This window comes from Anopheles funestus, chromosome 2RL (assembly GCF_943734845.2).
Source record: "Anopheles funestus chromosome 2RL, idAnoFuneDA-416_04, whole genome shotgun sequence".
In the NCBI taxonomy this organism is placed as follows: Eukaryota; Metazoa; Arthropoda; class Insecta; order Diptera; family Culicidae; genus Anopheles; species Anopheles funestus.
The window spans coordinates 92,836,156-92,859,268 of record NC_064598.1 but is presented as its reverse complement, the minus strand read 5'-3'; the positions used below and the strand labels follow the sequence as shown (position 1 = coordinate 92,859,268).

Here is a 23,113-nt window from a genome sequence, read left to right as displayed (position 1 = left end):
ATGTTTCCCTTTTTTTTAGATATTTGCTTTATATTTTTCTGATATGATGCACCTACGGAACTGTGGATACGTGATTCAAGCCATTGACGGTGGCGCCATCTATTGCAAAACTTTGGAACCTTTCACTTCGAAGCGTTTCAACCCTTCGCGAAGCGTTTTCGATAACGGTTGAAGAATTTAAAAAATTCTTCTCAACTGTTTATGGTTTAGTGATGTTTTCTAAAAATATTTAAGCAATCATAAGCTAAATTTAATTTGGTAGTTCTAGAGTTGGTAGTTCTGGCACTTGGTAGTTCTAGAGTTAATTGTTTCGGATTGGTAAAATAATTACATTCCAACAATGGAGACGCATCGTACAATAGCTTAAGATTCGATTTTTATTTTCATCTCTCCCGGCACTCTTCGTGCTGCATTCATTGCATCGAATTTTGTTCCTCTATTTCCTAAAACAACAAAAAAAAACTCTCTTCCTGTTAAAGAATAACATCCTATTTACTAAAACATAAATATTGTACAAAAGCGTAACTCTGTACCTGGACAGTGTGTATTCTTCACGAAATGCTGCTTTGCGATACAGTTTGTCCGGCTATGCCGTCCCCAACCAACATTGGCTGTTTGAGACTATGTACGTATGTACGTAGGTGGTGTGTATGTGTGTTTGTGTATGAATTTTACTTTCGCCGGCAGTTTCTAGCCAACACGCCCGATTGTGACCGCATTGATCTTTACCGTGTTTTTTTGGTTTTGTTTTTGTCTGGCTTTCGCTATCTAGTCGTAAACTATCTACACGAAATTAAAAAACAACGATGAAACACGTACTAGTTGATTCTTCCCTAAAGTAAGGAGCGATCCTGGTCTATACCACTTACAAAACTGCTTGTCTATGTGAGTCCGACCGTGTTTCATTTTTGTATGCGGTAGTCCTTGCTTTCACGCGGAATCGGACCAGATGTTGCCTGATCGTGAACGCACTTACAAACAAACACCTACCCCGGGCCTAACCCGTTTCATTCTTTTCCGCTGTAAGTGATTCTGGAATAAAATTCATCCGAAAAGTGAAGGTGATTAAAATAAGGTTATCAACTGGTTGAGAATGTTTGCAAACAAAACAACAATAACAAACAACAGAAAAACAAAAAAATAAGTACAGCAAAAGCGCGATGCGAGATACCGCACCGAAAATGTAAAGCAAAACAAAAACATTGAAAAAAAGAAACACACAACACCAATTAGAAAAGAAAAATCCCAAAATCTAAAAGCACACACACAAAAGCGGAGATAGAAAGCAGAGTAAACAGATAAAGCATTAAACAGTGGCGGGAGATTATGTTAGGGAAGGTCCGCAGGGAAGAATTATAGCCATTATTACTGGTGCATGGTTTATTTACAGGAATCTACTATGTGTGCAAAAAAAAACACCGTTTGCTTCGGTGCTTCCTACTATTTCACTTTGCAACCGCCACAATTATTGCTCATGGTCGTCTGGTTGGCCGCATTCTCGTATCTGCATACGGTTATCTACATTGGTAGGCGTTTAAGGATGCATCTGGCATCATTTTTTTTTTTGCTCAGCTTGCATAGCTTGAAAGATCATACATAATACTGACACGTTCGCACAAAATCAGGCGAATGGTCTTATCGCTGCAGGCACCCATTGTGAATGCTGGAGATTGGCGACGATCACGAGAAGATCACGATGCATTCGGAAACCCAAACTGTTCATTAAACGATCGTTCGTACCGGAAACATTCTGACCAAAAACACAACTAACCGATAACGCTCTAATCACCAGGGCGACAAAGCAAAAACTATTAAAGTACCAATTAAAAACGGTAGACAACACAACTATTGGCCAAAAAACGGTTCCGCAAAAAAGCAGCTAAACAGATTGGGTCTAAGTGATGTGCAAAAAAAAAAAGCAACAAAGGCAAATCATTAGAGCGAAAAGATTAGCCAAGTGCGGACATTGATGAAAGCGCTACGAAACGATGAATGCTACTAATCTAGTCACGCTGTATGCGTGTGTTTCGTGTTTTTTTTGTTTGTTTGGTTAGCACACGAATATGAAGACGTTCTGTACACTGGAAGCCGGTCTAAAAGGCGAACTAAAGGATACTGTAGCAATATTTGCGTTCGGTGTACAGCCGAAACACCGGATTGTCGGCAATGTAGGCTTCCAGTATCAGGGACGACACAGAAGCATGAGTGAGTAGTGGAGATTTTGCATTAATACCTGAACTGGCAAGCGTTGCTCGGCGCTCGTGATGCAGCTGTCCGTTCATTGGTTTGCCGTCGGTTGGGTTTTCTGAAAAGGTGTGGGAAATTTAGTATGTAAACATATTTAATATACCATCTCGACTTACCACTGTCCCAGGCCGCATGGGCCAACGGTTCCAGCTTCGGTTCCGTCACCATCGTTTGCTGTTTGGGATCTTCATCCTTGACGCATCGGATAAGGAACATCGTGCTAGCACCGAACAGTGGTGGAATGCCGGCCAGTATGAATGGCAACCGGTACGATCCCGTCTGATCGTACAGCATACCGGCAACGGGCGGTCCGAGCGTCAGTGGCAGCGAGCACATGCCGAGCAGAAAACCGATCGCTTGCGTAGCACCGCGTGGTCCACAGATATCGTACGCAATCGGTCCGAGCAGCGAGATGAAACACCCGTCGAACAAACCCATGGCGAGTGTGATGGCTAGCAAAAGCGGGAACGAATCGGTCGCCGGTAAACACATCGTCAATGTACCGATCATCACAAACGACATCTGCTGCAGCAGCACCCGGTTGACACGTGGCATATCGGCAATAAAGCCAAAGAGGAGTCGCCCCAATCCCGACGTAATGCCGATGCACATGACGGGCAAATTTTCACCCTTGTCCGGGAAATTATCTCGCACGAACTTGCCCATATGGACGTACGGGACAAAGTATCCGAACAGTGCGATAGGGATCGATACCGCCCAGATGATGTACTTTCGCTTCTTCCAGTTGTCAAAGTTGATGAACGAGCGCAGAAAGGTATTGACAGCAGAGCGGCCCGGTTTCACCTTCGGTGGCGGTGGTGGCGGTTGCAGTGGTTTGTACAGTAGCGCACAAAAGATGACAAAGCTCGAGATGATCGCTAGAATCCGGAACGACGTTTTAAGTCCCATATGTTCCACCAGATAATTTAGGCAGACGGGCATGATGGCGGTGAAAACACTCGAACCAGCCGTTACAACACCATTGACCAGCCCGAGGTAGCGTTTGAAATAATGGCCAAGGATGGCAAGCGAAGGTGTGTAGGCTAATGCGGCACCCAGTCCGAACATGATACCGTACGTGAAGCACAGCGCGGTAACATTGTCCGTAAAGAAGGACGACACGAACATACCGCTGCATGTTAGCAAACCGCCAATGAAGGTAGTACGCCGCAGTCCAATCTTGTCGGTCAGGATGCCGGATACCGGCGATAGGAGAAAAGTCGTACCAATCGTTAACGAACCGACGAGTGCTAGAGAAAAAAGAAAAGTGAAAATAAAATATTTAATTAACGAAAGGAAGAAAGCGCTACCGTTAGCTTCCGACACCCCTTTACTGAGTGTCCCATATATACGCTTTGTTTACAGCCGGTTTATATTACATCAAAGCAACAAAACGAAACCAAAGCCGGAAAAGTGGTTTGTTTGTTGAAGTAGAACACCACTCAATGCAAACATCGGCAAGCATTCTAACGTTGATCTTCGGGTACAGATCCCCGTATCGCAGGCTAATCGCGCATAACTATTTAATTGCTCTCAATAACAATGGCTCTGTGGCAAAGGTTCATGTGCTACATTATTATCACTTGATTATACTTTCCTTTTGTTACAATGCTACGTAGTACAATGTTCGATCATGTAGCATTAATTTACTAAACCATCGTTTCCATATACTACTTTCGTTAAGTTTCGTTAAGTTTTACTATTTCTTTTTAAATAACGACTTTTTAAATCAAACTATAATCAGAAAAAATAAAAGGTTCCTTTTACAAATTTAACTTACAAATTAAAAGCGTACAAAGTTCGTTGACTTGTCTTAAACGATTCCATTTATTTGATCTTCACGGCTTAATGGGAACGTTTAGTTTGAACACGTGTTCCTCGACAAACATGTTAAAGGAAACGTGTTAACGTCAATGTTTTTCGTGCTCAACTCGTTCCCTGTCACCGAAGCACGATACGAAATTATGTTATGATTTATTGGTAACGTAATTGGATTTGAAATCAACTAAACCGTACCGGGGACGGGGAGTCCGCTACACCTAGCGGCTAAACACAGCGACCGTAAAGTATGTAAGGATTCCTCTCCCTACAGTATGTTTGTCTTTTCCTATTTTTCATCCAAACATATGCCACCCGGAGGGTATCGCCGCATTGTTCGAGTTAGTGGCAAATATGTGAATGATAGAATTACTTCTACCGTTTCCCACCGGCTAGACGGAAATGAAACATAATCCATCGAACCAACCAACCAAACCCCCGGGAGCTATTCGATCGGCTTAACCATTGACTGCTATCTCTTCTTCACATCGACTGACTGACTGCACTGACTCCAGTCATAAAAGGTGTAAAATGAGCTGTGTGTAATATGTATTCTTTCAACAAAACGATTATCTTGTTGAGCGACTGCGTGCTAAAGCTTCCCGTGCTTTGCGAATGACTGAGTGCCATGACTGCCACGGTTGCAGTGAGCAAGTTTTGCCATTAGGAGTTGCGGTTTTTGAGGTTGTTACTGAGAACCATCAAGTTCTCCAACACTTTCTGCTAGAAGCCATACATCGGAGGGTGGAAAAATGCTACCGTAGGTAGAAAGGTGTAGTACGTCAGAAACGGTTAGCTATAAATATGGTCAACTTGTAAGACCATGTCCACATCGGTGGTGATGGTCGATGGATAACGAATGTTGACGACACTCGGTCGTTACAAAAACTGCGTAACGAAACGGAAGTGGTGACAAAATTTTCTTTCAACAAACAAAACCCATTCAACGCGTATTTGCTTACGTTGCTAAGAGTGAATGTCGCGTCACATGTCTTTCGCAATTGCTGAAATGCTGTGATAAGCGAGAATGCGTAGTATGAAGGTACGTAATCATGAATGAATACTATTTTGTAGGAAGAATTATTCTAATACTGAGGACTTTAATGGTACAAGCTTCAAAAGTTCTTGTACAACCGTGATCTATGTATAAAGATGGATAAACTTCTTTGTGTTTGTAAGAAACAACTTTGCATATATGTATCCCATATATAACAGCTATCACGATCGAGCTAATGACGAAAGATCCACGATGGATAAGGATGTAGCAAATCATTGAGGATTTCGAACCAAGAGGATAAAAATCTACATAAATATTAGAGATCTTCCCCAAGATACTGATGGGTAGATAAGGTGTCTCGAATGTGGAGATGGCCATCATGACCAAACTCCAGTATGCAAGATTGACGATTCTGCTACGGATAATGCCTAGGAACGCCAGTAATAGCAGGCCAAAACTCTTGAGATTGTACTGCAACAAAAGACGAAGTCCCCAAGATATACTTTTCCAGCAGACTCAAGAGATCCTCGAATTTCCAAAAGGATCTATTCTTAACGCCTGTTTTTTTGTTGAGTTTGTCCTGTCTAACAATGAACGTTCTTCAAAACCACCGTAACTTAGTCATTCAATGCTGCCAGTTAATCGTAAAATCCCACATAACCGTTCAATCCGTTCAACCTCACCACAATCCCTCAACAGCTGATAATGTCTCCCACTAAAACACAAGCGCCCAAGAATGTGCCCCGCTACTTGCAGCGGCATTCCAGCATCGTTTGTTTACTTTAAATACCAACCTGACCGGCACCTTTACAGGCATGTAGGAAGTGAGCAAATGAGCGAAATGAGTTGTTTCAAGCTAAAAAAAAATACGTGACTAAGTACGCAGTAAACGACACTGCAAATGAGCTGCCCTCCTCTGCGCACCTTGCGTACAGCGCAATGAATTATTTAAAAGATCAAACATGTTTAGGCTCCCAGCTACCAAAGCAAATCGTCACCAGGCTTAAGCAAATAGCAAAAGCAACAGCAACGCATATGCATTCTTTGCAAATTTACAAGGTTGCAACTTACTTTAACGGCTAGCTCAGTAACTCTGGCCTGACTGTGTGGTGCGTGCTCAGACGGTCAAAGAGAGGGTGTGACACATTTGTTTGGGGAAAAACACATTTTTCACAAAGCGTTACTTGTTAGAACGTGACCATAGTTCTTGTCTGCCGGCGTTTGTTTTATGTTAAATTGTCTTGTCCAAAATGGTTTGTTTGCAAGTTATGCTGTGCGAGGCTTAACCTACGAACCTTACGAAATTGTTCCCCAGTTTTGCGTCTAAACATTTATGCCCCGCTAACGAAGCTGTGTGTGATCACTAAATTTGGAAGTGATCAGACACAATTGTCCCAACGACAAGCTGCCGTGAGCTAAATTTACTCCACATTGACCGATAGTAGTAGGAATCGGTCAAACGAATAATCTATCAATTGAACTGTCCCATGTACGCTCGCGGGATGGCGGATGCTATCGTATCGATGAATCGGCAACAAAGGGGAGATCGTTCGTCCCAAGGTTCTCAAGACAAAACCGCCACCAATTGATACGTCGCGTTACGGATGCTTTTTATTAGCGACACAAGAGGGAAGAATTTTGTTTCGCCCTCCGGCCAACCAGCATGCGACAAGCTTCCAACTGTATTGAGAGACACATTTTTATTTTGTCCAAAATTAAAGTATTGCTTAATAACCAAAAAAGGCGAGTTCTACGGAGACACACCTGATGAGCGTCAATGGCCCATGACCGCATTGACGGTCAAATCGAAATCACCAGGAGAATGATTGGCACGTGTCAAGAAGCCTGTATTTTTTGCCTTTCAGTGCGTTATTTAGCAATTGAGTGTGCGAGCGGATCTGCGCCTAGCTGATTTCGTGTCCTGAGCGTCATCGGCTTATCCTGAAGTGGTCACAAAGCATGAAAAAACCCCTTCGAAACCGCCAGTGCGCGTCACGCGGGCAAAGATTCATTGTTTCAAGCGTCTGATAAGCCAAACTCAAAGTAAAAAGTGTGACAAAAGTGGAAGCTAAAAATTGACAACCATGTAGTAATGATTGTGATTGAAGTGTTGAGCTTACTTTTCTTCACACTATTCCGGTCTCATTGCCCACCCCCGTCACCCTCTCGCAAAAGTGTTTTGAGACGCAAAATCGTGAGGAATCTATTTTTAATGATCGGTTTGCAATGTTTTTTGCGCTTATGTTGTCGCTTGTATGCGTGTGTGTGTGTGTTTGTGTAATACATTCGGGGTGGAAACATCATAGGAAAAACACAGTATCCTTTCTTCTTTACCCGAGACAAACATTCATCTTGTCGCATGTTCACTGCGTGCGCAAACCACCTCATCCGCCGTGTGTTTTGATGCGCGAAACAAACAATTTTTTCGGGGGCTCGCTCGCTTCACGCAATCGGGTTGGTGTTTTTCTTTATTTTTCTCCCCACCACCAGCTACCGGTTGGACGATGATAATAAAGATGGACGAAGTTGCTGAGATGGGGGCAAGTAAAGCAAAAAGTTGTTTTCTTTTGCATTTGCTTTTATATCAGTTCTAGCCGAACGTATATTTGTTTCCAATAAGCCCCAAAAGGAGCTTGAATGCAATTGTGCGCGATACAATTGTGCTGACCGGCGAACTGCAAACTGCAAATATGGATGATGATCGATCGACTGTCAATCGACGCGACACGATGATCGCGATGATGGCGTTTCGATTACCATCCATCCAACAAACATTTTGCCGTCAAGTCTCGAGTCTCGAGTATTCAAAGTGGCCGCGTGTCTCTAACCTACTCGACCAAGCCACACAAACAAAGCTTGCCAAGCTCATATCGTAGCACATTCTTCAGGCTGTCCTATCAGATAGTGATCGGGCCGGAGAGGGCTGCATTAGTGCAATAATCGTCATGAAGAGGTGTACCTTTCCATAGCAACAGGCGTCCAGTTTGGTGGGATCTCCCGCCCCCCCCAGACAGCGAGTTGTTTACATCAAACGCTTCAAGGTTCCAAGGACCGAACCCCGGGTGGAGGTGTGCCTTCTGCTATCAGGTGTGTTTTAATGTGATGCGAATTATATTTGCATATAATTTCGCGCACCACAGCAATAACAATCCAGGTGGAGGATGAGTTGATAAGGTCGGGAGTGAGCTCGGGAGACCGGGATCGTTTAAAGCCCGCTTTTAATACCTTCTAAGTGTGCCATAAATACTACTCCCACTGAGTAGTTGAGTACCTTCGAGAAGTGAGTGACAATAAATACAATCCATCCCTTAATTCGCTTGTTTGTCACCAAGGGGCGAGGTAAATAGTGCTTGTTTTGCCAACCGATTAGTTACGCTCGTGAAGATGTAATTATTATTTGGTGATTTTTAACGCTCCCAAAAACTTAACTATTCCGGTCGTTCAACTTGGTGCAGCATCACATTTGTGAAAGTGTTACAACGACCTGCACTGTTCGTTCAATCTTTCCTACCAGCGGCACTTCCTCCTATCGGCAAGGAACCATTGTGTAATGTCTGTGTAGCATAATCAGTTTGAAGGTTTACCTCACAATAAGCGCTTGGACCGGTCGTCCAAACGATCGGTTTGCGCTTATCACCCACCAGCCAAGACAAAGACCATAGCGATGCGTGATATGTTTTTGTTTATTTGGGTTCGCTTTGGGAATCTTCCCTCCGTAATGGTCCATTCCCGGTCTAGACATGGATGCAGACGAGACACAGGTCAAATCATTTGCCGAAAGACGAAAAACGGGAATCGCAACCAAATTAGCTAACGTTAATCAGCCCAAAATAATGAAAGCTGATTTGATGAAAGTCGACCAAATAATTGCATCAGATCGTGTCGTCTAAAGCGCCCCAATAACACCATAACAAGCAGCAGAAGGTGGGAAGAAGGTATAAAGAGAAACAAGCCAGCCAACCTTGCCCTTGCCAACTTTCCAACCATCAGCAACCAAACAACGGTTCGAGACGCCAATGCCCATGCTGGCACGGTGTGACGGGCGGTGGTTATTTTCGATACGCGCCACCCATTACCCACGGTACTCCCGTATTTGTGCGGTGCGTCATTTTACAAACAAAATACCTGTGGCCCAGTACCGCAAAAAAAAAACTGCACAAACCGATAACGGGAAAAATTACTTCACCACATGAATCACCATCCGTCTCCATCGATTTGCGTTCGAAACACGTGGCACGGTGCGTACAGACTTACCTGCTTTGCTGGACGCTTCATTATCACCGATCTCCTGAAGTTGCTTCTGAAGGCTCAGGTACACGACGCTGTACGTGTTGATCACACCGAACAGGACACCATTGCAGAGGAAGGCACCGATCATTACGAGCCATGCCCGGGTACCACCGTCCGGTGGTTCATGGACTGCGTGGCCATCCGCTTCCAGCAGTGGCACTGCTACCTTTTTGCCATCCTTCCCGAGTGCAGCATGGCCACCGTTCAGCTGTGCATGGTGTCCGTTCGCTGCTGCACCCTTGACGATCACTGGCGCCACACTATCTTTAACGATTCTCGAGTTCTCGGTCATATCGGGTCAGTTCCGTGGCGCGTGTCCGGGTACTCCAAAAACGTGCTTATCCCTCACTTTAGCACCACCTCAATCCCAACTGACACTGATAAGGTACTGATCGCCTTGATCGTAATCACACACGTCTATGCTTGATCGATAGTTTCACTTGACCCGCGCAAAGGGCCAGTTATCAACAGCCTGGGAAATTCACTCTCACTGACCACGGTGATCACGCACTCGACGACACTATGCAGTGTACCGTCCGGTTGTAGGACATTGTCACACAGTGACAGGCTTTAGCACCACCGCCGATCGGTACCCGTGTCTCGTCGTTGCTGCCGGACAGGTCAAGCGTTGGAGTTGATGTGGGATGTAGCGTGTGCAGTTGTCGGTAGTCTACCGGTGGTCCACCGTCGTACCGAGTGTAGTCCGCTTCTGCCGTTAACGACGACGACGACGACGACAACGACCAGAGCGCAAGTGAAGCGATGGTGCCGTTATGCGATCGGAGCATGTCCCGGCAGCAGCTTTAAATAGAAGTAGAAGAAAGTAGAATCTCAGCCGGTTGCTCGCATACCATCAGCGGTACGCGTGCGGTCGTCGTCGCATCGAGTATCGGCCATGTGTGTGCGGTTAGCGTTGAGTTACTACTATACGAATAGAAGCGCGCGCGAACGCAGCACACGCGGTCGATCGGGTGCGTTCGTTTTGCCGAAGCACTACTGGGCAGACATGAGTTCCGGTCCACAATCGGGATGATAAGTGTACGGAAGACGGAAGGAAATGATGTATTTATGTAATAGATGATAACGAACCAAGATATCGTAATATTTTAACAGACAAACAGTAAAGCCCTGAGTATCATTAATTAATGAAAAAGGATAAGATAATATTAATTTCTATGGCAAATACAGATAAAATATAATTAGCCATTTTCCCATACATAACCTGTGATGTCATACGAATTATTATCTTATTTGCAAGAAGTTTTTAAATTAAACTTGTTCAAATCAAGTCATACGGCCTGGCCGTCCTTATTGGAATAAAAAAAAAACTTGTTCAAATCCGAAATTAAAAACTAATGATATTTTTTTTTAATAAGTCGCAATTCTCTTTTAGTAAACCGATGGAACACATCTGCTCGTACATGATCGGAATTCTACTCGACACTTATCCATCCCTGTACTATCTCTTTCATCGCGAGAGTGCTCCGGATCGTTTTAGTTTTGTTGTGCTTCCACGTGAATTACTTTCGCAGCTAACGAGAGCGGACATCAACTGGGAGGCACGGTTTTCCGTTCCCTTCGAGTTTAAATTTGCACAGGAAGGAATGTCCCCCGCTCGATTGCCTTGTCTGTTTGTTGTTTCCTACACACCAAGAACCGTTCGTAGTAATGGCGCGAAAACCAAAGAAACACGTGCGTAAACCGACATCTCTCGAAAACAACCGCCACCACCCGCAGCAGATACCTTGGGCGAGTCATGTTTCGCTGAGGTCATAATGTTTTTTTGTTATGTTTTTTTTTTGTTTACGTTTCTTTACCGTGTTTGCCAGTATAGTGGTCGTTGTGGACGCAAAACGGTAGCAAATGGAGTGAATATTTAAGAAATGTATTTTTAACCCACAAACGTACAAGAAGAAGAGGTTGATAAAAGTGCAAGGGATCACATTTCCTTCCCGTTCTAATAGGGGGTGTGACCATAAGGCTGACAGCAAATCAACAAATGAACAAACTTCGTGATAATTCCAATTTCAAAAATGAATTACTGTTGGTTTAGGGGTGGGATTTTTTTAATGTTTTTAAAAGATTTCCTTATTTGAAGTATGTTATCAAACCCATGTTTATCATCTATGGAATATACCAAACAACAACAGTTCTTCTGCAAATTCACTAAAAAGTAAACTTCTTGAAATATGAAATATTTACCTCGCAATAGCAAAACAAACATTTGTTGAAACTGCGGTATGATATGAATTTTAACCTATTTTTCTACAAGCGAACTCTTTGGCGGTTTTCTTGCACAATAATCTTGAATTCTTGCACAATAATTTCTTAAGACAGTCATGCATTTGTTTTAACTTACGCTTATCGTAACGCATAAATCATTTGGACGACCACAAGAGACGGTCTTCAAATATTGCCCCGGTTATCCTAATCACGTACATTAGATATCTGACATGTGATGAGAGAAACTTACAACGTGATGAACACACGTGAAGCTACAGAAGGATCTATCAGTCGACCTGCATCGATCAACGTACGATCTCTAGTGACTAATTTTTTGTTCTAAAACAGACACACGAAACTGGCGAATTCTTGATTTCACATCTAGTTGCACCTGGAAAACGGTAGAAAAAAGATCTAGAGATCGACGATATATCCAAGCAACCCGAGCACGTTGGTACGCACGTCAGCGATTTGAATCTGAACGTTAACGTCACCCTTTTGTTTACGTTCTCACACACACACACCGAGCAACAGAAAAATGCCGCGTACTACACTATGCTTATCGGTTATTACCAAACACCGCACACATACAGGACCCGGTACGGATTCGATATTATGCAAGTGGCCGGCGCCGCTGACGTACTACGCACGATTTTGATTCACTACTGTCGCGAGCAGCGTGGCATATGTATGGGAGTTTTCATTGACACTACTGGTCGCGTGCTATTATTATCGATTGAACTGGGCGCGCAACACGATACACACAGAACACGCGGTCTTGACTTTCGTACCGCATGCAGGGTGCAGGACACTAGGGATAAATGTTTGCTGAAAGTTGGTTCGTGCTCGAGTGTTTTCAGAAGCCTGTAAAATTCGCTTCACTCATACTAACCGTTCACTCTTATTTTACACACACACACGTTCAGTGGTAAATCGATGCGTTGGCGTGTTCGGTTGCGCAAAACCGGGAAGCTTCTATTTTTAATTCCAAAATCACGTGTAGTGGCCCCTCCTGGCGCCTACATGCAAGTGACCGTGAAAACTGAATCAACCGATTTCAGTACGCTAGCTACGCCGAGACGTACACTGTGTGTGTGTGTGTGTGTGTGTGGGAAAACCGGCAAAGAAAACAGCACACACGATAACGACCATCATCGTTCCAATACGGCACTGAATGAATATACACCGGAGCACCGGACCGGATCGGTTTTATCAACCCAAAAACGGTGTATAGTATCGGCCCTCTTTGATTCTCATTACGCACCTTCATTAATGGGAAATCCTAGTGGAGCCACGACCACTAATCTTATCGTCGGAAAATCTTATCACCAACCAAATAACAGTAACAACAACAGTACCGACAAAAATGCGCTTGAATAACCGGGTGGGTCCACTCATGGACGGTGTTCGTTTCGAGTTTGGGAATTTCGTTACGTATACAGAGTGCAATCGTGTCGACGGGACGCGTGGTCCACGTGCAGGGATCTGATAAACGAATGCGAACCAATTCTTGACATTCATACCTGCTGTTCAAACTACTCACAAACACACACAATGCAGTTCGCAACGACCGGATTGTTGGGTTGCTGCGTTGAATTTCCTTGGCAACCGTAAAAAAGGGGTACAACAATATACAAAGCTTTGCACACGAAAAAGCGAAACACTCCGTCAAGATACCATAGTACATCCACTAACACTAGGCAACAGTATTAAAATGCCATACCGGCCATGCCGGTTCGGCTTTCAGACACCCCTGCCAGGGGGATTCACATTTGACCCTGCGCTCCTCGGTGTGTGCTTCTAACAGAAAACTGATGTAACATTTGCTTCCGATTGAATCAGCCGGCAAACATGGACGGTACGAATAGCGGTGAGGATCGACTTCCATCTCTTTCCCGTTCCCTGGCATGAATTAAGGAACGTTCTTCCACGTGATGGCAAATGGCGAAGATTGTGCCTGAGTGTCTCAATTAGGTGAAGCGGTATCAGTTTTCACACTTTTAAGAAAGTGTCTAGAGCGCAACAAGCAGCAAAGAAAAAAAAACCAGAAGCCATTGCACACCAACACCCGAAAGACGGAACACACTGGATTCACCCTTACGCCGGACATACATACGGTTAGTTCCGATCCAAACGGTACATGATGCGATACTGTCGTCAATTTTGCCCATCTGGGTTTTTTTTGGGGTGGTGCTCTTCTAGGCTACAGTTTCACCCACTCTTGCTCTAGATCCATTGAACCACCATTTAGCGGCATAATAGTACACAACGACTTGTGAATCAATTCGTACGCGTTAATTTGCTTACAAAAGCATAGAGCGCAAGGCGCTTTGACCACACGGGTGTTGTGGTAATGGAGGAGAGAGAGAGTGAGAGACGTGACCGCAATTCGTCGATAAAACTTTTTAGTTCGCTGTTTGTAAGACGTACGAGATTAGAACGCAAACATTTTGCAGACAAATGTCCGGTTTGTGTCACGTTGCATCGATATTACCCGATCGGCACGATGCATGCCTCTGGTTACTGCATTCTCATATCATTGTAAATACTGTAATTATTTACCATTTGATAGAAACGTTCAATAATAATACATGCATTCGCGCTTTAGTTCGTTACTGCGACTCACGAATGAGCGGTGTGGCAACTTTCAAACGTAAGGAGTGTTTCTCATTCATACCTCCATTGTATGATTTACGCAACTGTATCAGATCTCGTTAATTAATTAAGTGAAACAATTAACAAGCGTAGCTTTATTGAACCGGAAAGAGGCGAATACTGCCAAAGCGAGACCCAATCGAATTAATTAATGACTCCGGTTTATCTTTTTTTCCTCCCTCACCACAAATCATACCCGAGCGTGTCGCCTATTCTACTGCGGTTACTCCCGCTTTCTTGAAGCTGCTGGCAATGTTCTTCACAGCCGGTATCAGCTCGCTCAGCTGCTTGGTAATATCTTCCGCATTTGACTTGCTTTCCTCCGAGGTAGCACTCTCCGTACTTAGCAGCTTCAGTACAAGATCTAGAGATCAATTGGAGGATATATTAATGTATTGTTTGTATTCAAAAAAACATTTACAATGTTTCTACGTACCATGGTAGTTAGTGAACGTTTTCGAATCTTCCGCCGTCAGCACCGTCTGCAGGAAGCTTAAAATGGCGGACACATGACGCCCTGAAGCGTGAAGCATCGTTTGTGTAGAGATGGTGAAGATAATCAGTACGGCCAAATGAAGTACCAATGCCGGATCGGTACAGTTCGTAAGCTGCTCCAGTAGTCCATGTTTGTGGCAGAGAATCAAATTTCTAGAGCAATCGGGCGGAAAGTGGTTGCGAAACAATCATAAATCAATAAAAAACAACGAAACACATTTTTTAAACTCTACACAGAAAACGATCCAATGTGATGCCACGCTGCACTGCTAAGGCGCATCAATCATGTTACGCTCCCAGCGACTAATTTAACTTAATTAATGTTCAATTTAGCAACATAAACGCTATGGAACGCCGCACGATCGATATCGAAACATCCCATCGGATCGACGCGAGTGTGGTAAATTAAAATTCGTTATCTACTTAATTGACCGTAATCAACGGATACCCCGTCGTACGCAAGGCACATACCTATCCTTTTTCTTGTCAATCTTTTTCAACATCATGCTGCACGCCTGCATCGCTTTGTCCGTTTTCTCCAGGAAGTCTTCCACGGTTTCGCTCGTAGTGAGCGATTTGCAGAGCGTCTGCAGCGGGGCCCGATACTCCGCACTGCTGTCGTTCGCAATCTTTGTGCGCTGTTCGGCCGTTAGTGGAGCATTAAAGTTGGTGTTCAGATTACATTCGGCCGCCACGTATAGGCATATTTCGTTGCAAACGTCCGTGCCGTACGTTTTAAGCAGATACTTCAACAGCTGGCCCTGTACATCGGATGGGAACAGCTTCAAACCTTTCTCGTACAGCCGGATATCGTTGTAGAGCGTGTTCAGCTTCTCCTGGATGCTGGCATGCGTTTGGCGGCGATTTTGATTGTTCTTCTGGAGCGACTGCTCATACAACTCATGCGCCTTTGCCAGTGCCTGTTTGCTAAGGATTCTGTGAAGATACACAAAATTTCAAATGAGATTCTTGTAGAATTTATTTCTTACAACGCGCAAACAAGCTCACTTACGGGTAATAATGATGTGCCAGGTCCTTGTCGAGCATCTCCAGACCTTCGGGTTCGAGGGCTTTTTCCACCACCTTGGCAATCTCCTTCACGCTTATCAGTTCAATGTGCGGTTCCTTTCCACCCTTCTTTCCTCCTGCACCGGACTGCATATCTGCATCATCATCCGAATCCATCGCATTGCCCTTGTTGCCACGGGCATGTTTCTTGGTAGATTTTGTTTTCGTCTCACGTCCCTGCGCACCACCACCACCCTTTCCAGTGGCGGCCTTTTTGCGCCGTTCTTCACGTTTGTCCACCTTTCCTTCATCCGTCGCAAATTGATCCACATCCTGATGTTGCATCATTTTCTCCGCCATGTACTTCTGATAGTTGCCACTCTCCACAGCACGTTTCGCATGCTCATTCACCAACTCCTGGCAACCTTTGACGCACTCATCCATAAAGTTTATCGTCAGTACTACCGTCCCGAAAACGTACGTCTGTTTGCGTATCGCGGGCGTCAGTACGTGCGTAAGAATTTCTTCCATATTATCGTTGCTTAACGCCGGAGGCAGAATGGTCGACATGTCCAGATACGAATTGGTGCTTATGCAAGCATCCATAGCGTACGTGACACGTTCGATTAGCCGGTTACTGACAATGCAGTTCTTCATATAAAACAGCTTCTCTTCCGGCAATCGGGACCGGACAAATGATCGAACATCCGACACTCCCAACTTCGTAACGGCGTCGTTCGTTATGTATCCGTTTTGCTGGAAATAATCCTTCACGTACTCGGCCTGCATACGTTCGTATACGTGCGGTATGTATTGCCCGGCCGGTGATTGAACGGTGAGCGAACCGAGCGAGGACAATTCTTTCAGTGACATGTAAAGTATGCGCGCGGGTACATCCGTAAGATTAAGAATGACGGAAACTGGTGTAGGTTTTGTAATCGCGGCAAGCGCACCACGAATTTTGGCCTTGTTGCGCATGATGTACGATTGCGTGAAGAAGATGTGCGCATTTGTTGGATCCTGTTTGGCGAAAATGATTTTGTGCAAGTTTTCCAACACTATCTGGTTCAGGATGAAATCGGTCGGCAGATCGTACGTGATAGTCAGCTGTCCTATATTAATTTCACCGTACTGGACCAGCTTCTGGTTGATTTCTGATGCCACACGCTGTATGTAGGACGCATCGATTAGTTGACCAAGCAGCAGATGCAGCTCAGGATTACGATCTGATAGCCGCTTTGCAATGTACTCAATCTTTACAAAATCTACATTCAAAACCTTGGCCAGCTCGATCAAATTAACACGACCGCCACGAACGTACAGCTCATCCTTCACTTCCTGCTGTAGATGATCTTGCGTAAGGTACTCTTTGCCATCGTTGGTGTAGATCACATCGATGAGCCCTTTGTCGATCAGTAATTTTACAATCTCGATGCAATTTCTTTCCGACAGTCTGCAATAAGAAGAAGCGTAAAGTAGAAAAAACTGTGGTGAAAGGAATGTTTCCAACTGTTCTGCCACATCAAAACGCTGGTTCACCTTTGTAGACTAGTGGAAAGTTGGGCCTTTTGGAAGTCGGCCGCCAAACGTTTGATTTCATCCCAATCGGCCATGGCAGAGGGCTACAAAGATGAGCAGACGCTGGCTAATGCACTGAATATGTTGATGATGGGAAGATAGTTTTGAGCAGATTTGATTTTCCACACGTAATCCGAAGGATAGAAAAGAAACCACCGAAATATTTGTTCCACGTCAACGTCAAACTGTTTTGAGACTGCGTTGTCAGACGATGTCACAACAAACGCCCTGCTGCCAAATCCGTTACATGAACAAAATGTAAAAACTTTGAATTTATGTTCAAATATTCACTTCACAACATATCTACACGATATGTAGAAAACTGTTACACATTTATCAACAATTATATACAGTATAGGGACGATTTGTGTTATTTTGGAATGCATTCAAATTGTTTGTGTTCGAAACAGCTGTTGTATATGCAACAACTGGCAACACTTCCAACGCTGTTTTCAGACTTTGCGCGGCAAATCGTTGCGAGTTCGGTTCGTAGTTCACAGCAAAAGCTCCGCCGTTTTAGCCCTTAAAATGGATACCAAAGTGAAACAAGAAATTGAAAGCGAAACTGAAACGAAACCGCTCGGCATAAATAGTTTGGACACGCTGGGACCGTATATTTTAGAACAGGATAATGCCAAAAACTTCGTATACGTTTCAGACATCCCACAGCTCTGCAAGGACGAGCCTTGTATGCTGGGGGTGGATGAAGCCGGCCGTGGACCAGTTCTTGGTAAGATGAAAGAGTTAGAGTTATATTAAATTAGTATGCGCAATAATGTGTGCCTTTTTCGTAGGTCCCATGGTGTATGGTATTGCGTTTTGTCCTCTGTCGAAAAAGGACATCCTAAAGCAACTGGGATTTGCCGATTCCAAGCAGCTGACTGAGGAAAAAAGAGATCAAATATTCGACGAGATGAACAGGAAGGATTACGCTGTGGAAGCACTTGGATGGGCCGTTGAAGCTATATCACCCAACGTGATCTCGATGAGTATGCTGAGAAGGACGAAACATTCGCTTAACGAAGTATCTATGGATTCTGCTATTGGGTTGATTAACGCCGCGATTGAAGCAGGGGTAAACATTGCAGAGGTTTACGTGGACACGGTTGGTCCGCCGGAGAAATATCAAGCCAAGCTGAAGGCCATCTTTCCCAAGTTTAAAATAACTGTCGCTAAGAAAGCCGATAGTACCTATCCGATCGTATCGGCGGCAAGTATTGCGGCGAAAGTTACGCGTGATCACGCGTTGAAAGTGTGGAAGTTCCGCGAACGACCGAACGAGAAAGAAAACTCATTCGGTAGCGGATATCCAGGCGATCCGATAACGAAGCAGTTTCTGGGTGAAATTGATCTTGTGTTTGGGTTTCCACGGCTGGTTCGATTTAGCTGGTCTACTGCGAGCAACGCGCTGGAAAAGAAAGCCTACGACATGGAATTTGAGGATGAAGAAGACACCAAGAGTAGTCAAAAGGCTTCATATGGAAGCGAGAAATTGTCTAAATATTTTTCGGCATCTAAAAACGAAAACAGAAAGCGCGCTGAGTATTTCCGTGACCGATGTTTGGAGCATGTTGCAAATATATAGGAGTAATAAAATGTGTCCGTCCAGTAAACATGAACGAGTGTAATCGTAAGTACTTCGTTTGACACGTTTATGTTGAATGTTTATACAACTGAGAAACATCGTTATTGGCGATCGCGGAATCAAATGCGGGGTTCTTTTCGAATACTCTTCATTGAGCCAACACGAGACCGGGGTCGTCATTTTAGGTATTTATATCAATGTTTTATTCATATGTGTACAGAATAGTTGTACAAATACCGGTACAGTAAAAAGAGATGGAACTCTCTTTTGCATTGTACGTTCCAGCACGGCGAGAAAGATCTAACCGAAGAGACCTGTGAAAACAGAAACAATGCCGGGTTAGGACGGGTTCGCGTGAACACAGACCACATTTGTTTCGCTTACCGAATCCCATGTCATCATCGGATTCCTCTGGCTCCTCTTCCTTCTTCTCCTCCTTCTTTTCAGCGGCAGCCGGGGCAGCAGCACCTCCGGCACCGGCAGCAGCCGGGGCACCACCACCAGAGCCGACACCGGAGCCGATGCTAGTGATCAGGCTCTTGACATCGATGCCTTCCAGAGCCTTGGCGAACAGACCAGGCCAGTACGGCTCGATTTCAACGTTGGCGGCCTTCAGGATAGTCGCAATCTTCTCGTCCTGTAAGTTTACAAAGAGAAAACAAGAAACACACGATGTAAACATTCTATCGAAACCATAACCTAGAAAACAGCCCGAACCGTAATGTGCTATGTGGCAAACGAAACCCCGCTGTACCATTGAGTACTATGTACGCAGTATCTCTGCATTCATTGATTCATTTTTTCACTATTTCGACACAATTCGGTGAATAAAAATACTAATTTTGATTGTAATTTAGCTATGATATTCACACACGCACACACGCACCACACATCGGTGAGCGAGGAATGTTGAAAACCCGGTAACTTACCGTTACGGCAACATCATCGTCGACCAGAATCAGTGCCGAGTAAACACAGGCTAGTTCAGCTTTGTTAAGAGCCATTATTTAAGGGGTTTCTTTTCAATAAAACCGTGCAAGTCGTCAAAAATTGACCTTAGCTCGGAGGAGAACACTGCACAGTTTCACGACAATTCACAAAAGAGGAAGTTTACGGGACAGGTTCCGCTAGCCAAGCACACTTCAGCTTTTGACAGCGCGCTAAGAAAGTATTAACGAGCATGCTTTCAGCAAGATATTTTCTTGTTTTTGTGCATTTAAATTTTTCGTAATTTTAATGAATAAATGTAGGTATTATTACATATTTTCAGCGAAACATTAATCGTAAAAACTATTCTCATTTGCTCATAACACTCCCCCGAAGCGACAAATTCACATTTTATAATTACAACTTTTTTCTTGCCCATCACTACAAGAATTTGTTTTTCTTGTCATTCTGACAGCTATGCAAGCAAACTCCCAAGAGTTTTCCATTGTCGTACGGGTATTTTCTATTAAAACGCTCATTTATTGTGAAATTTTTATTATTAACGTCATAACTGATTATTGCTTCTATTTTTCAGCACATTTTTACATAAAAATGTTGATCCAATAAGTTCAATTTTATGATTCTGTCCAAAGGTGTGTGTCCCTGCTAGACGCTACGATAGCTTGGGTCGGCTGTCAATGGGAGTTAAAAAAAAAAAACAACTATTGCAAGTAAAAACAAATCGCATTCCAGCGTAGATTATTGTGAATTTGTGTTGTGAATACGGCTCCAAACGCTCCAGCTATACGTAGCGCATAATATACAACACCAAAAGCAGTTGTGTTCGGGTGGATTTATACATCCGATCAAGCAAAACACATCTAGCGCAAGATGAGTTTCTCGAGCGATGAGGTGAACTTCCTGGTTTACCGCTATTTGCAGGAGTCTGGTAGGTGGCACGCAACATAAACAAAATGATGTACGATCATGCGTGCAGTTTTTCAATTCTGTTTCACTCTCTTGCAGGATTTTCTCATTCCGCGTACACGTTCGGAATCGAATCGCACATCTCACAAAGCAACATCAATGGTGCGCTTGTGCCACCGGCGGCCCTGCTAAGTATTCTGCAGAAAGGTTTGCAATACACGGAGGCCGAAATCAGCATAGGTGAGGATGGCACCGAGCAGCGATTGGGCGAAAGTTTGAGTCTCATCGATGCCGTCATGCCGGAGGTCGTTGCAAACCGGCAGAATATGCAAAACCAGCAAAAGCAAGCAACGAAAACCGAACCACCGGAAACAAACGGTACGACTGAGGAACCTGCTGCTCCACCGCCGACTACGACCACTACCGCGTCCACAACACCAGCACCAGTCGAAACGATGGAAGTGGACCAAAGCATCGAGATACCCGCCTCGAAGGCGACGGTTCTTCGCGGACACGAGAGTGAAGTGTTCATCTGTGCTTGGAACCCCAGCACAGATTTGCTGGCCAGTGGGTCAGGCGATAGCACAGCGCGCATTTGGGATATGTCCGATAATCCGGCCAATCCGAATCAACTCGTATTGCGTCACTGCATCCAGAAGGGCGGTACGGAGGTACCGAGCAATAAGGACGTAACGTCACTCGATTGGAACTGTGACGGTACGCTGCTGGCAACGGGTTCATATGACGGATATGCTCGTATTTGGCGCACAGATGGGCTGCTGGCAAGCACACTCGGTCAGCATAAAGGGCCCATATTTGCCCTGAAGTGGAACAAGCGGGGTAACTACATTCTTTCCGCTGGTGTGGACAAAACAACCATCATCTGGGATGCCGCCACCGGTCAGTGCACGCAGCAGTTTAGCTTCCACTCAGCACCCGCACTGGATGTAGACTGGCAGTCGAATCAATCGTTTGCCAGTTGCAGCACAGATCAATGCATTCACGTGTGCAAGCTGGGCGTAGACAAACCCATCAAATCGTTCCAGGGACACACGGTAATAATGGCCGTTCGCATGTGAGAACGATCGTCAGTAATACTAATTGAAACTCTCTGTTACAGAATGAGGTAAATGCTATCAAATGGGATCCTCAAGGACAGCTGTTGGCTTCCTGTTCCGACGACATGACGCTGAAGATTTGGTCGATGAAGCAAGACACTTGCGTGCATGATCTACAGGTAGGATAGGATAGGATTCGTTTCGGCAGACCCATATGCGTTTAATGCATCACTGCTCTTTTCCTCCTTTTAGGCTCATTCGAAAGAGATATACACCATCAAATGGTCACCGACGGGTACGGGTACGCAGAATCCGAACATGAACCTCATTCTCGCTAGTGCTTCCTTCGATTCGACTGTTCGTCTTTGGGACGTTGAGCGTGGCGTTTGCATTCACACGCTCACGAAACACACGGAACCGGTGTACTCGGTCGCATTCAGCCCGGACGGCAAATTCCTTGCGTCGGGTAGTTTTGACAAGTGTGTCCACATCTGGAGCACCCAGAGCGGACAGCTGGTACACAGCTACAAGGGTACCGGCGGTATATTTGAGGTGTGTTGGAACTCGCGCGGTAGCAAAGTTGGCGCCAGTGCCAGTGACGGCAGTGTGTTTGTGCTGGATCTGCGAAAGTTATGAGCGGCGGCACCGTCCGCTGGAACCGGAGCAGCCGCGTCGGCACCTGGACCACCGCCACCGCTGCTGACGGCAGCCGAGAAAAAATCCTAACAATCATTGACAGGCGCCCGGCGAACACATCCCAAATAATTGGCGAGAAGCATTTTGCAATTCATACAGTTACTCGTCAGGGATTGTTCGCGGAAGGCGCTCACTTTATACAATATCCGTGTTCTACATTTTACGCCCCGTTCCGCTATGGGACACCTACGGCGTGCGTTCGTATTAGCGCTCTAGATTACTTAGGCCTCGAGTAGGGCACAGAGACAAGATTGCAAATTGTGTAGATCGATTTAAGGCTTTTATTTTATTGAAAAGGAAAACTAAAACATTAAACCCGCTTCCATCGTGTCCGATCTGATAATGAAATGGGTTTTTTTTTCTAGAAGGCATCCCACGTTCTTTAAAGCAGAAAAAGAACGGATACTCTTAAACAAAATAGAAAGTAAATTTTAGACATTAGGCTCTTCATTATCATACAGAGGAAAGTTAAGCTTAGAGTTCGGATATCGGTACAAAAGGCAACATCTTCTCCGCGTTCAAGTCCCGGTCCCGGTTTTGAATGAGAGAAAATAAATATTCAGCTGTAAATGCCTTCAAAATGTGTTTATGGTGTTTCTATTTCTATTG

At 44.6% G+C, this 23,113-nt stretch overlaps 5 protein-coding genes across 5 annotated transcripts; 2 read left to right on the top strand and 3 right to left on the bottom strand.

The window, feature by feature from the left end:
• Positions 1–354: 354 nt before the first annotated feature.
• LOC125761557 (monocarboxylate transporter 10) lies at positions 355–9,644 on the bottom strand. The gene is made up of 4 exons (XM_049422779.1): positions 9,317–9,644; positions 2,364–3,497; positions 2,234–2,305; positions 355–1,032 (listed from the first exon to the last, which is right to left on the bottom strand). The coding sequence occupies exons 1-4, from the start codon at positions 9,642–9,644 to the stop codon at positions 998–1,000; spliced, it is 1,569 nt and encodes a 522-aa protein (XP_049278736.1). The 3' UTR covers positions 355–997.
• A 4,649-nt stretch (positions 9,645–14,293) lies between these two features.
• On the bottom strand, positions 14,294–17,519 carry LOC125761550 (E3 UFM1-protein ligase 1 homolog). Its single transcript, XM_049422767.1, has 5 exons — positions 17,273–17,519; positions 15,738–17,186; positions 15,197–15,661; positions 14,667–14,878; positions 14,294–14,594 (listed from the first exon to the last, which is right to left on the bottom strand). Exons 1-5 carry the CDS (start codon positions 17,344–17,346, stop codon positions 14,440–14,442), a joined length of 2,355 nt encoding a protein of 784 aa, XP_049278724.1. The 5' UTR covers positions 17,347–17,519; the 3' UTR covers positions 14,294–14,439.
• A 216-nt stretch (positions 17,520–17,735) lies between these two features.
• Positions 17,736–18,992, top strand: LOC125761566 (ribonuclease H2 subunit A). Its single transcript, XM_049422796.1, has 2 exons — positions 17,736–18,041; positions 18,106–18,992. The coding sequence occupies exons 1-2, from the start codon at positions 17,840–17,842 to the stop codon at positions 18,894–18,896; spliced, it is 993 nt and encodes a 330-aa protein (XP_049278753.1). The 5' UTR covers positions 17,736–17,839; the 3' UTR covers positions 18,897–18,992.
• An 83-nt stretch (positions 18,993–19,075) lies between these two features.
• Positions 19,076–20,021, bottom strand: LOC125761574 (60S acidic ribosomal protein P1). Its single transcript, XM_049422807.1, has 3 exons — positions 19,826–20,021; positions 19,281–19,533; positions 19,076–19,210 (listed from the first exon to the last, which is right to left on the bottom strand). The coding sequence occupies exons 1-3, from the start codon at positions 19,898–19,900 to the stop codon at positions 19,197–19,199; spliced, it is 342 nt and encodes a 113-aa protein (XP_049278764.1). The 5' UTR covers positions 19,901–20,021; the 3' UTR covers positions 19,076–19,196.
• A 320-nt stretch (positions 20,022–20,341) lies between these two features.
• LOC125761558 (F-box-like/WD repeat-containing protein TBL1X) lies at positions 20,342–23,085 on the top strand. Its single transcript, XM_049422780.1, has 4 exons — positions 20,342–20,772; positions 20,850–21,805; positions 21,871–21,987; positions 22,061–23,085. Exons 1-4 carry the CDS (start codon positions 20,715–20,717, stop codon positions 22,442–22,444), a joined length of 1,515 nt encoding a protein of 504 aa, XP_049278737.1. The 5' UTR covers positions 20,342–20,714; the 3' UTR covers positions 22,445–23,085.
• Positions 23,086–23,113: the final 28 nt, after the last annotated feature.

Bases quoted from the DNA above. Each gene is read 5' to 3' on its own strand.
- LOC125761557 (XM_049422779.1), bottom strand. From the start codon at position 9,644: ATGACCGAGAACTCGAGAATCGTTAAAGATAGTGTGGCGCCAGTGATC. The intron at 3,498-9,316 runs GTAAGTCTGTAC...TTTTTTCTCTAG, and splicing joins TGAAGCGTCCAGCAAAGCAG to CACTCGTCGGTTCGTTAACG. The intron at 2,306-2,363 runs GTAAGTCGAGAT...ACACCTTTTCAG, and splicing joins CCATGCGGCCTGGGACAGTG to AAAACCCAACCGACGGCAAA.
- LOC125761550 (XM_049422767.1), bottom strand. From the start codon at position 17,346: ATGGCCGATTGGGATGAAATCAAACGTTTGGCGGCCGACTTCCAAAAG. The intron at 17,187-17,272 runs GTGAACCAGCGT...TTCTTATTGCAG, and splicing joins CTTTCCACTAGTCTACAAAG to ACTGTCGGAAAGAAATTGCA. The intron at 14,595-14,666 runs GTACGTAGAAAC...ATTGATCTCTAG, and splicing joins AACGTTCACTAACTACCATG to ATCTTGTACTGAAGCTGCTA.
- LOC125761566 (XM_049422796.1), top strand. From the start codon at position 17,840: ATGGATACCAAAGTGAAACAAGAAATTGAAAGCGAAACTGAAACGAAA. The intron at 18,042-18,105 runs GTAAGATGAAAG...CCTTTTTCGTAG, and splicing joins CGGCCGTGGACCAGTTCTTG to GTCCCATGGTGTATGGTATT.
- LOC125761574 (XM_049422807.1), bottom strand. From the start codon at position 19,900: ATGGCTCTTAACAAAGCTGAACTAGCCTGTGTTTACTCGGCACTGATT. The intron at 19,534-19,825 runs GTAAGTTACCGG...GTAAACTTACAG, and splicing joins ACGATGATGTTGCCGTAACG to GACGAGAAGATTGCGACTAT.
- LOC125761558 (XM_049422780.1), top strand. From the start codon at position 20,715: ATGAGTTTCTCGAGCGATGAGGTGAACTTCCTGGTTTACCGCTATTTG. The intron at 21,806-21,870 runs GTAATAATGGCC...TCTCTGTTACAG, and splicing joins AATCGTTCCAGGGACACACG to AATGAGGTAAATGCTATCAA. The intron at 21,988-22,060 runs GTAGGATAGGAT...TCCTCCTTTTAG, and splicing joins CTTGCGTGCATGATCTACAG to GCTCATTCGAAAGAGATATA.